The following is a 12787-nucleotide window of genomic DNA, read 5'->3' on the forward strand; positions in this document are numbered from 1 at the left end:
AATGGTATCCATTTCTTCCTGGCAGTGTTCACCATTCTGCAAACCACTGACCTGCGGCCTGGTTCATAAAGTGGTGGGCGGCTACTAGACAAAGATCTCTGAACAAACCTGCCCTTCTTCCACAGTCCTATTCCTGGAAGTCTCAGTGAGTCTACACCAGCCCTGGAAATGAATTCAAAGGCCAACTCCCATCCTCAGCTATTTCCAAGGAACTGGACTGCTCCGGCATCTGCCCCATGAACAAGAGCTCCAAAGCAGCACAGTCTGGCCTTGGCTCAGGTGCCAAGTAATGATACAGGTGACAAGTAACTACCCAGACATCAGGGTACCTCCCAAATGCACGGCTTCTCACCTCAGCCTCCCACCAAAGTCCAAGGGGCCTCCTACACCATGGATGAGCCTGGGAAACAAGGGGAGAAGTCAGGGAAGAGGCCATAAGCCTTAGCCTATTCCTGTGGCTGGTTTGTCAACTGACTTTGCCATTTTTTGGAGTTCCAGTGCCAAGTTCCAAAGGCCTATTCTACCCATAAAGAAGAGGCTCACACATTCCAAGAACAGCCGAAACCAGCTCACTCGTTTATTTGACTGAGAACCTTAAGAAGGACAACAAAATTAAACATTCTTTAATAAAATTCCTATAGAAAGCTCAGTCAAAGGGCAAATACTCAGTTCTCTGTCCCATATCATTGAGGATTGAGAGTTCCCAGTATTCTTTGGAGAATAAGCAGTAGTTTTGCTGGATGTTGCCAGAACTCAGAGAGATCATCCATTTACACATTCAAACCAGTAGTTCCTATTGCACATATTAACATTACTTGCCCCTAGCACCCTAAATATATGGTACCTCAACAATTAACTTAAAGATTTCCATGTGGCATGAAACCATTTCAATTTCAACTAATATCCTTGAAAAAAATCACATTATTACAAGTTTTAATAAATACAGTAAGAAGAGCTGGCATTTTTCTAAAATACTGAATTTCAGATCTGGAGTTTATTCCATAAATAAGTTCCTTTTCATTTGCTTGCTTTCTTGGATACATTTGCTCAAGTATTATTCTCTATGAAGTGAACTCTTACATAGATACCATATAAAAACCGTATTAATATGTGCCTCATTATAGAAGCAGCTGGAAGAACTGGATCACACAGTTACCTAATTGAAAAGTAACTTAGGAAAAAGCTCTGCTTTTTGTAAAACTTTAAAACACAAGTTGAAGAATACCAAAGAAACATTTATATAGAACTCCCACTAGAAATTTTTATAAATATATATGTAGCATATTTATATATATTATATTTGCCTCACCAGTAGATTTTCAGCAAGTCTGGCTGGAATGATGCTATCATGGAGATAAATATTAACAAAAGAATTAATGAGTGTCCACAGGTTTAAAAGATTTCTTCTCGAAAATAATCATAAATTCAAATTATATTACGATTTGCAGTTTATACAATTTTAAAAGGGAAGAAAGATAGATGCCTTTCTTTTTAGCCTCATTTGGAAAGTAAGAACAGCCACCAACCCTCAGGTGTGGATAAGTTGTTGGCTGAGTGACAACACTTGGTCACAACATTGAAAATAAGTATTTACACCATTCTGGGAAAGTACCAAACATTAGAAAAAACAAACAAAAACAGAAACAATCTCTAGTAGCATTCCTTGGCGTGCAAAGTCAGCAGGAAATGATTATCCATTGACAGTTTTCATGATAAGTCTTGGAAGTATTCAAAAAGCAGAGGGAATCATCGGGGATTGTTCAGATTAGGTTCTGTGGGATGCCTTGTTCTTAGTTTAACTCTGAGTTCCAGGATTTCATTCCCTTTATAACATCTCTGACAGGGTCAGGTTCAATTTAGTGCAAGTGCAAAATGAAAACGAAATGAAACCAACAAATACGTTAGGAGCAAAGGCTGATCATTAAGATCTGTAGTCTTTCCGAACTGTGTGGGCCATCCAGTTCACTTTTGTAGTCCAGCTTTCCCTGAGCGCCTCATCAAATTTTTGCTTAAACTGTTTGAGTGCTTCTTCTTCACTCTTCCCTAATGCAAGAGAGTCCTAAAATGGAAGGGGGGAAAATATGATTTTATATAACTTTAGTAGAGATGTACAAATATCAAAGCTTGTGGGAGGCTGGCTTGGTTGTGCCTCCCCAGCCACCATCAAGCAGCATGCTTCCTGTTCTTATTTAAATACTATCTGTAGGAGGCAGAACTCCAAGATAGGGAGGTAATATGACTTCTTCCAAAAGATTTTTGAAGATGAAAATAATTTATAATTACTGCAGGACATAAAGCAGCTTGCCACTACCACCCAAATCCAGTAAGATGACTCAAGACCCACTAAGAGCCTGGCAAGAAAAAGGCAGGTTGTTGAAAATCATGGTGTCAACCTGCTCCTGATCTGCAGTCTTCCAGTAATGTGAGTAAGAAGGCCATAGCCCAATACCAGTCTTCTTTATGTTCCGATTACTAATGAGAAAATCTTCTTGGTTCCAAGCTACTCTTCAAAATTCCTCCTTTATGTGAACTTCCCAGATTCTTTCCCTCCTGGCTAAGAGCCATCTTAGAGGAAATGACTTTGTTCTACTCCTTTCAGACACTTGAATAAAACAGGCAGCTCAAACTGAGCTCAATGCCCACAAAGTCCAATACAGAAGGAAAAGGGGTTTTATACCTTAAGATACTGTATATCCTTGACTGATGTGAGTTCAGGAAGCCCTGCAGTCAACATCAATGCAAAGAGAGTGATGAAGAGATTCCCATGCCGTCGTAAAATCAGATATGCATCCTCACAACACTGACGGAACCTTTGGTTGATGCAGCAAACCACATGAGCACAGTGTTAGAGGGGAGACAGCACATTTCATAAAGGAAATTAAGAAGACACAGCTAAACTTTCTATTTGAATAAGAAAATTTCTACTGAACTAAAGGTTCATTTCTGATTTTTACTTCTGTGAAAACTGTCCCAGGACTAAAATCTACATAAAACAATCAGTCTAACTTCACACACGTATTTTTCAAAAATAAAACTAAATCTAAATTCTAAGATAAAAGGCTGTAACATTTTTATTAATAATCTAGACTTCTTAATTCTATGAGACACATGAACTGATTATTAATTCAGTGATAATTACAATCCATGAGGATTTCTGAACATACTTCTGGGTTCTGTATTTGTGGTCTAATTCCAGGGACTAATTTTTTTTAATGTCCTTCCTATCAGTGTCAGTGCTTTTACATTGCTCCTTCCTATCATCCTGCCTTCCCTCTCTCTCCTCTTCAGGATGGTCCTTCAAGAGGATCATCCAATTTTTTTTTTTTTTGAGATGAAGCCTTGCTCTGTTGCCCAGGCTGGAGTGCAGTGACTCAATCTCGGCTCACTGTAACCTCTGCCTCTGAAGTTTAAGTGATTCTCTCCTGCATTAGCCTCCTGTATAGCTGACATTACATGTGTGCATTACCACACCCAGCTACTTTTTATATTTTTAGTAGAGATGGGGTTTCACCATGTTGGCCAGGCTGGTCTCAAACTCCTGACCTCCAGTAACCTGCTTGCCTCAGCCTCTCAAAGTGCTGGGACGTCAGCTACAGTGCCAGGCCGAGGAGCATCCAATTTTATCCCTCTTATTTTGCCAAAGATAAAACTAGACCCACTGAGGAATATTCTGCAGAAACTCAGGCAGAACTATAAAGGATAGTGACAATCATTTGTTAAGTAAGAGTTGGTCACAAGATATATCTCTAATCATCAAAGTAGCCCTTAATTTTATTACTTTTGTCCCCACTTTAAGATGAAACAAAGGCAAAAAGTATTATGCTTGGGAACAGGTAGGTAGTCAGTAATAGATGAGAGATTACAACATTTGCCCTGAACCCTGGTTCCGTCACTATACTCCATATACAATGATAGCACATGTCTTTTCAGCATCTTCCTATCAACTGTCTTAATAGTTTCAGATAATTTTCTGAAACAGGTAAAAGGTAGTATATTATTGGAACTATTTTAAATTTCTAGCATTCTGTTTCTCCTGAGAATTTCTGAACCAGCACAATAATCTGACAGGAAAATTCCCCCAAAAGCTTCCTATAATCAGACTGAATATTTCCCAGATCCAAATATAACTCAGCTAAGAAATGCTAGTCTACTTGGTCAGATAAGAAAATGTGAGCAGTGTTTAGCCTTGACACAAGGGCAGTACTCACCGGCCAAACTTTTCTGTATTTCCTGTTTTTCCTTGTTGAATGACATGGATGAAATCATAGGTAAGAATAAAAGGCACTCGCTCCCTTTTAATGCCAAACTTAGATTTGAAATTTCCAAGAATATGTCCAAAGTCAATGTGGAAGAGCTGGAAAACAAATGGGATTTAATTTCCTTCATTTTTCTGGTGGGTTCTAAATAGAAAGGCAAAACCTCCATAGTCCTAGACCCCCAGGCACTATACCCAACCTCATCTAAGCCGTTCTCCCTCTGTTTATAGCCTACTGAGCCAGGTGAGAAAAGAGCACATCTAACACTCTTTAAAACTTTCATAATCAATAATAACCCTGATACTAAACTGTAGATATCTAGTGGGAAAGGAGACTTTTTTTTTTTTTGCAAAGGGTAAGAATTTCTTTTTTCTTTATTTCTTTTGAGATGGAGTCTCACTCTGTCGCCCAGGCTAGAGTGTAGTGGCTCACTGCGATGACGGCTCACTGCAACCTCCACCTCCCTGGTTCAAGCGACTCTCCTATCTCAGCCTCCAAAGTAGCTGGGATTACAGGCACATGCCTCCATACCCAGCTAATTTTATTTTTAGATGGAGCACTCTGTTGCCTGAGGTACAGTGTCACGATCTTGGCACAATGCAACCTCTGCCTCCTGGGTTCAAGCGATTCTCCTGCCTAGGAGACTCTTTAGAACAAAAAATACATCCAAATAATTAAAATGTCTGATTTTTAAAAAGTCAAATAGTTCTATAAAACATAACAAGAAAAGAGTACAGGTTGGGTGTGGTGGCTCATGCCTGTAATCCCAGCACTTTGGGAAGCTGAGGCAGGAGGATCACTTAAGCCCAGGAGTTTAAGGTCAGCCTGGGCAACATAGCGAGACCCCATCGCTACAAATGTACAAAAAAATTAGCCAGGCATAGTGGCACATACTTGTGGTCCCAGCTACTCAGGAGGGTGAGGTGGGAGAATTGCTTGAGCCTGGGAGGTTGAGGCTGCAGTGAGCCATGATCATGCCACTGCACTCCAGCCTGGGTGACAGAGTAAGACCCTATCTCAAAAAAAGTACACCCTTGCCCTATTAGCTCCCTACATGGAGTGCTACTATTTGGAGGTAACTTCTTAACTCTTCTCACTAGGTGTTCTTCCTGGTGTCTGCCTCTATTTTTCTAAATAATATGTTTATACTCATTTTTGCTTCCTAATTGCATATTATTATTCTTATTACAGAAGATAAGGATTTAGTACTTTTATGCTAAGATAATGCTACATACTGTGGCATATTATGTCATAATATCTGGTGACCTCAATATTCAGTGTTTTTATTTTTCACATGTTGTTCACCTTTTTTCCTTGAGAAACTGTATGCATGTATTCATACATTCATTTAGTTTAGAGTTCTATGACCTTATTATTAATTCTTCCCAAACTCTCCTTAAAAATCTACAAATCAAACAACAACAACAAATCTACAAATCATTTTCAAAACTGTTTTCCCGTCAGTCAGGTAATCTATTGGTTTCTATCTGGGCTGCTTGTTCTCTGGTCCTGCTGCAAAGCCATCATCCTCGGCCTTCCCTTTCCTCTTCTCCCATTTGGAGCCCCTGTTTTCTGTGTCCAACATCACGTTCTCTTTGGTTGAGACCAGGGCTTCTCAACATTGGTGCTATTGGTATTTTAGGCCATATAATTATTTGATATGGGGTTCTGTCCTGTATACCACAGGGTGTTTAGCAGCATCCCTGGCTTCTACCCACTAGACTATGCCAACCCCCAGTTATTGCAACTAAAACTGTTTTCACATATTGACAAATATCCCCTGAGAAAAAAAAACACCCCACTTGAAAATTATTGGTTTAGGCTCTTGTTTTGGTAGATGCCCTTATTCTGGCAATCTCTGAGAAGAGATGCAGAGGAGTGACAGCTTTTGAGACCCTGCAAGTTGGAAAAATATCTTCATTCTACCCCTTATTTTTGATTAATAGCTTGGTTATCGAATTTTAGGTTAGAAATCATTTTCCCTCAAAATTATGAAGGCTAACCTGCACTGTCTTCTAATTGCCAATGTAGCTATTGAGGAGCCGAGTCATTTTGACTTCTAAACTCTGCTATATGATCTGCTGTGTCTCTGGGGAGGTTTTAAGACTTGCTCTTTATATCTGATACACTGAAATTTCACAGTGCAGACCCTTAGTAAGGGTGTTTTTCTTACATTATTTGAGAATTTCTGTGCTATTTTGACTGAATATTCATGAACACTGGCTCTGGGAAATGTCTTAGTAATTATTTGCTTAGTAAGTAATTATTTGCTTAGTAAGTGCCCTTATCTCTTCTCTTTTACTTCTTTCTGGAATTCCCATTTAAGCTGACAGCGTACCGCCCTGGACAGAATCTCTATCATTTCTGGATCTTTTCTCTATTTATCATAGTTTTTGGAGATATTAAGGCATGGTAGATTTAAAAGAAGAATATGAGCCAAACTGCCAGGGTTAAAATCCTGGTATGTCTACTCTCTGTTGCCTTAATATCCTCACTTGTCAAATGGGGCTAATGCCACCACTCTATAAGGTTGTCATTAGGACCAAATGCATTAGATTATAGATAAAGCACTTACGATGCCTGCCACAAAATATTTACCTATTTCTTTCTTTTTTTTTTATTTTTGGAGATGGAGTTTTGCTCTTTTTACCCAGGCTGGAGTGCAATGGCACGATCTCGGCTCACCACAACCTCCACCTCCTGGGTTCAGGCAATTCTCCTGCCTCAGCCTTCTGAGTAGCTGGGATTACAGGCACGCGCCACCATGCCCAGCTAATTTTTTGTATTTTTAGTAGAGACGGGGTTTCACCGTATTGACCAGGATGGTCTTGATCTCTTGACCTCGTGATCCACCCGCCTCGGCCTCCCAAAGTGCTGGGATTACAGGCGTGAGCCACCGCGCCCAGCCCCAATACTTACCTATTTCTATTTTAACTTTTTATTTGTTCCTATTTCTAATTTTCAAGACCTGTATGTTCTATTAAAAAAACAGAACCCTATAACTTTATAGATACAATGTATTGTTTTTGCTTTGATTTTTAAAATCAGCCTCTGTTTACTGCAGTTATCCTGTTTTCTTTTCTTCCCTATTTTGCTTGTTTGGTCTCTATCTTTCATGGTGGAGGTTTCCCTTAAATGTCTGCTAATCCAGTAGCAAGGAGAATGGTGGCTGCAAGGGCTGGGGAGATATTGGTAAAATAATACAAAATTTCACTTAGATAGGAGGAATAAGTTCAAGAGATCTGTCTTATAACACGGCAACTATAATATATTGCATTCCTGAAAACTGCTGAAAGACTAGATTTTAAATGTTATCATCACAAAAAAAAGATAAGTATGTGAGGTAATAACATGTTAGCTCAATTTATCAATTCCACAATGAAGACATATTTCAAAATAATATGTTGCACATGATAAACATATACAATTTTTGTCACTTTTTAAAAATATCTTAATCCTTAGTTGACCATTCATATTTAACAATGAATCACTAAAACGCTGAATGAAAATTCTATGTACATGGTAGACTTGCTTGTTGATTGGTAGACTTCGTTGTAGAGAAACTAGGGAGAAACCTCAACTGTCAGGATCTGTAGGACTTTTCAGTGGGACCAATCAGATTTCTAGAATGGAATCATCTAGTCTCTTGCTGAGGGTGGAACTATACACCTGGCTGCCAGTGTTCTTAGAATAAAGCAAGTGGAAGTGGCTGCAGATTGTACCATTTAAAGTATGCCAACTTTCACTCCATCTCTATTTTAATATGGGACCCTTTCCTGTAGCCTCTGCAGAAACAAGCGTGTTTGAGTCAGAACCAGTTTCTTCAGAAAATAAATCTATCTCCTTCTTGGCACAGGGAAGGGGACTTGAGTACCTAACTGCTCCATATATAAACTGCCAGCTAGTTCTGTTTCAGCCTCTTTCTATATCCCTCCTTGAACAGTTCGTGGTGCCTCTGATTCCAGAGCTTTTATGAGACTTGTGTATCCCTTTCCAAGTACTTTCTATTTTCTCAGTTCTGCTAAGTCACTGCCACTTCTCTATCTCACTTTCTATCACCCCCAAGTCTAGTAATATGTTTCATTCACTGTGGCCTATTTTCCTATCATCTTTGACTTCTTGAGTTTACATATTTCTTATTCCTTATTACTGTTTTAGAGGGGTATCAGAGGAAAATGGAGATAAACCTAAGTGTTCAATGTGATTGACTGGAAGTCCAAGGGAATCCTTTTAAGTATGGACACAAGGTTCCTCAATCGTATTTAGTACATTCATGTATTATGGTGTATTACAAATTCATTCCACATCCACTCTCAAAGCCCAAGCCAGAACTAATCCAGATTTCCTAGGACAAAACTCTGGGTCCCTCATAGAACTACAGTTTACACAGTGACCCAGAGAGATTTTCATTCTAGTATGCCTCCAGCGTGGAAATTCCTAGGGTGGCTAAACTGAAAAATTATCTAAGGTATCTCATCTGTCTCTGCTTAATATAAAAAATTTTTATAAACATCTCACTCTGAAAAATGAAATTTTCATTTGAAAACTTAAGTACTCCATAATTAACATGGTCTAGATTTCCTAGGTGGCCCAGAATGCTATTACTTACACAACTGTTCTTCCTTCTCCTATATATGAATAGGTTTGATGTTCTAAAAGAGAAAATGGCTCAAGTGGGGTTCATCCCAACTTTTTTTTCAAACACTGGTTATCTTTAAATTTAATACAACCACCACATTATCTGCTCTTTCTATTAGGTACACATGTATCCCAAATACAATTTCTTATATTAAAAGAATAGGCCACTTTAAAATAAGATGGAGTTTCACTCTCGTCACCTAGGCTGGACTGCAGTGGCATGATCTCGGCTCACTGCAACCTCTGCCTCTGGGTTCAAGTGATTCTCTTGCCTCAGCCTCCCAAGCAGCTGAGATTACAGGTGTTCACCACTACACCCAGTTAAATTTTGTATTTTTAGTAGAGATGGGGTTTCCCATGTTGGCCAGGCTGGCCTTGAACTCCTGACCTCAGGTGATCTGCCTGCCTCAGCCTCCCAAAGTGCTAGGATTACAGGCATGAGCCACCATGCCTGGCCTTCTATAATTTTTTAAACAAATAAATGCTTACCATCTAACTTTAAGCAAGCAAACAAATGAATACACATAGTAGACTGTATATGAAAAGAAGAGGTGGTAAGAAATTGAAGTGAAGACAAAGACATGACACTGAGAATCCCACTAAAGAATCTGGCTGAGTTGCACAAGAGATTATGCTATGCCAAAGTAATAGCATTACTAAGGCCCTTAGCAGATCCTGGGGAGCAGCTCACCTGGCCAGTTTTTTTGACCATGATGTTGTCACTATGCCTGTCACCAATCCCAAGGACATAAGAAGCTACACAGTAGCCAGCACAGGACAGAGTAAATTCCTCAATGGCTCGGTCCAGGTCATCCCTGAACAAGAGAAAAAAATAGAAACAAAAAAGATTTTCAGCCTCCAACCGTATAAAGTGAGACCCAAACCATACCTGTTTCCTTTTTAATTGTGAGAACACAGAGCTGCCAAAGCCATATAAGAGAACAAGTGGATCAGCCAAGGGGAGTGTGGGTGGTCATCACAGGGCAGGGCCGAGAGAGCTGCCTTCAAAGACACTAAATAACTGGGCCTTAGACATTCAAATTCCTGTGTCCTGGAAGCTGTGTTTCAGTGGGGCTGTGCGCAGGCTCATGTGGACAGTGGTTGGAAGAGACCATGGCTTTGCTAGATCATGCTGGGGGATGGGAACATTTTTGTTAGTTTTGACCAAATACTGACTACAATTTCATGTTTAAGAGTTAAGTACTGCAGTTTCAACCATTTAAGTCACTGACTTCAATTAGAAGTAAGTAATAGAGATTCCTTGGAGACAAGGCCTTAAGATCAAAATTTGGAAACTGATTTTCACGTTACAAGTCCTTGATAAAATGTATCTGACTTTGAAGTCTTTAGGCAAAAATACTTGCAGACCATTTCCCCCTCACTGTGAAATTCTTTTATTTCCTATATATTAGTGCTTTTCTAACACCATAGCCATAATTCCAAGCATTGCATTTTTTACTTTGGAGAAATCACAATCTATAAACTCATTAAAAACTTACTTAAGTTCATATATTCACATAATTAGAGAAGCTGATGCACTTGAAGAAAGGCTTCAATACGTTATCTTTAAATACTTAAACTCATAGATTATAACTTTACTGCAGGGCTCTAAAATTTGATCTAGATAAAGTAGAATTCAACATTTACCATCTATAAGACTTTAGGAAGGCCTATGTGTCATTTTGTTCTAACCTGAAATCAAGCAATAAATAAAAAACACTAATATTTCCTCTAACACACTGATGACTTCTATTGGGAGCATATAGCATTTCTTTGGCTGTTTGTACAGAAACATGTAATTAAACAGAAGAAACTAACCCAGAATTGTATTCTTTAAGCCAATTCAGAAGGGCATCTTTGTTGAAGGCTGCTGCAGCAGCCACATTGCTACTGTTCAGCTGAATGTCAGCAATTGTTTCAGAGGTGCTCACAACTTCAATGAGGCCAGAGCGATCTCCTGTTGCTAAACAGCCGTAAGGCAACATCCTGGAAGGAAGAAAATGGGCATGAAGAGTGATATTTTCCTTAAAATGAAACATTAATTTGGTAAGATTTTCTCTTTAATTAAAAAAACCTTTTATTATTATTAATATACTTGTTATTATATTATTGTCATATGGAAAAACACAAGTTCTATCAAGGGAGTAAATCTCTTGGACAACAGAAGAAGTAATTTACAAGGATTCCAATGTGCCAATTACATATAAAATTTTTTATCTATTCTGGTGAAACATTCTACTTGCTTGCACAGGTAGACAGAAGTACACTGGATAAAACTCTTTCATACTTACTCTAGATTTTGGGGAAGTAAACCACTCTTTATGGAATACCCAGTAAGTGCCATGTGCCAGACTAAGCACTTTAGGGAAACTCCATCTTTATAGTTGTTCAAGCCTACAATCTTTCTTTTTTTTTTTTTTTTTGAGACAGGTCTCACTCTGTCACTCAGGCTGCAGTGTGGTGGTATAATCTCAGTTCATTATGGCCTCAAGCCATCCTCTCACCTCAGCCTCCTGAGTAGCTGGGACCACAGGTATGTGCCACTACACCTGGCTAATTTTTAAAAATTTTTATTGAGACAGGGTTTGGCCATGTTGCCCAGGCTGCTCTTGAACTCCTGGGCTCAAGTGATCCTCCCTCCCCAGCCTCCCAAAGTGCTGGGATTACAGGCGTGAGCCACCACACCTGGCCAAGTGTGGACTTTTCACTGTTGTATCTATCCTCAGTGCCTCAGTCTAGGCCTATCACACAGTAGGTGCTCAATTAATATTTTAAAATCAATAAACAAATTGAATAATACAAACCCTACAAGGTAAGTTACCAATTTTACAAATGAGTAATGTAAGTAACTTCCCATAAGTCATACATTTAACTAAGTGGAAGACCTAAGACTTAAGTTGGGTCTTAAAGCGGTCTTAGATTAAAAAGATGTAAAGATGTCTTTACATAGACAAAGTCACTGATTATGTAACAGGCTGCTTCTTGTGAGTAAAAATAGACAGGCTGATTTAGATGAAGAACTGCTACATGTTTTACAGTGTACAGTGACTGAACAAAGACTTAAACCAGACCAGCAATGTGACATCAATGGGTCTGCATGCTGACTTCTCATTTCTTGAGTTGAGATCTTACCTCCCCAATTGGATTGTAAACTTGTTGGATACAGCAACTTTAACTGAAAAGAGGTGACTGAGTATTTACAAAGGACTAGTAATCTGTCAGAAAGATGAGAATTGATATTCTAACTACAGCAATAAATTCTGAAGAACAGATTATCAATTAAATTTTTTGCTAAATTGATAGGTGGCATTTTGCTTTGATTTGCACTTATTTGATCCCTAATAAGGATAATTATTCTCAGATCTCTTTTGCCCATTTCTTTTTTTAAGAGTCAGTATGTCACTTTGTTGCCCAGGCTGGAGTGCAGTGACACGATCATAGCTCACCATAGCGTCAAAGCCCTAGGCTCAAGGCAATCCTCTCTCATTTGGCTGCCATAGTTGGGACTACAGGCATGTGCCACGATGCTTAATTAAAAAAAAAAAATTTTTATAGAGATGAGGTTTTACTTTGTTGCCAAGACTTGTAACTCCTGGCTTCAAGTGATCCTCCTGCCTCAGCCTCCCAAAGTGTTGGAATTATAGGCATGAGCCACTGCATCTGGATCTTTTAGGCATTCTAAGATTTCTTTTGTGACTTAGCTATTTATATTCTTTGCCTATTTATTGAGGCTTTAGACATTTTCTTCGGTGACTTATGTGAACTCTTCGTATACTAATATTACCTTTTTCTTGGCTGGTGCGGTGGCTCACACCTGTAATCCCAGCACTTTGGGAGTCCGACGTGGGCAGATCACCTGAGGTCAGGAGTTCGAGACCAGCCTAACCAACATG

The 12787-nt window shown here is 39.1% G+C and overlaps 1 protein-coding gene across 2 annotated transcripts in view; it reads right to left on the reverse strand.

The window, feature by feature from the left end:
* Nucleotides 1-553: 553 nt before the first annotated feature.
* PIK3CB (phosphatidylinositol-4,5-bisphosphate 3-kinase catalytic subunit beta) overlaps nucleotides 554-12787 on the reverse strand; it is a 170471-nt gene continuing 158237 nt past the window's right edge. Inside the window, exons 20-24 of one of the 2 annotated variants that reach the window (XM_064378740.1) lie at nucleotides 10713-10880; nucleotides 9586-9709; nucleotides 4209-4354; nucleotides 2678-2810; nucleotides 554-2059 (exon numbers count right to left, since the gene is read on the reverse strand). In XM_064378740.1, coding sequence (XP_064234810.1) covers nucleotides 1922-2059; nucleotides 2678-2810; nucleotides 4209-4354; nucleotides 9586-9709; nucleotides 10713-10880 — 709 coding nt within the window. In that variant the 3' untranslated portion in view covers nucleotides 554-1921. Of the gene's footprint in view, nucleotides 2060-2677; nucleotides 2811-4208; nucleotides 4355-9585; nucleotides 9710-9843; nucleotides 10027-10712; nucleotides 10881-12787 lie in introns of those variants that run through there. The other variant, XM_064378741.1, reaches the window with a different exon arrangement.

Source organism: Aotus nancymaae, unplaced genomic scaffold (assembly GCF_030222135.1).
Source record: "Aotus nancymaae isolate 86718 unplaced genomic scaffold, 86718_ANA_hifiasm-v0.15.2.pri h1tg000019l, whole genome shotgun sequence".
In the NCBI taxonomy this organism is placed as follows: domain Eukaryota; kingdom Metazoa; phylum Chordata; class Mammalia; order Primates; family Aotidae; genus Aotus; species Aotus nancymaae.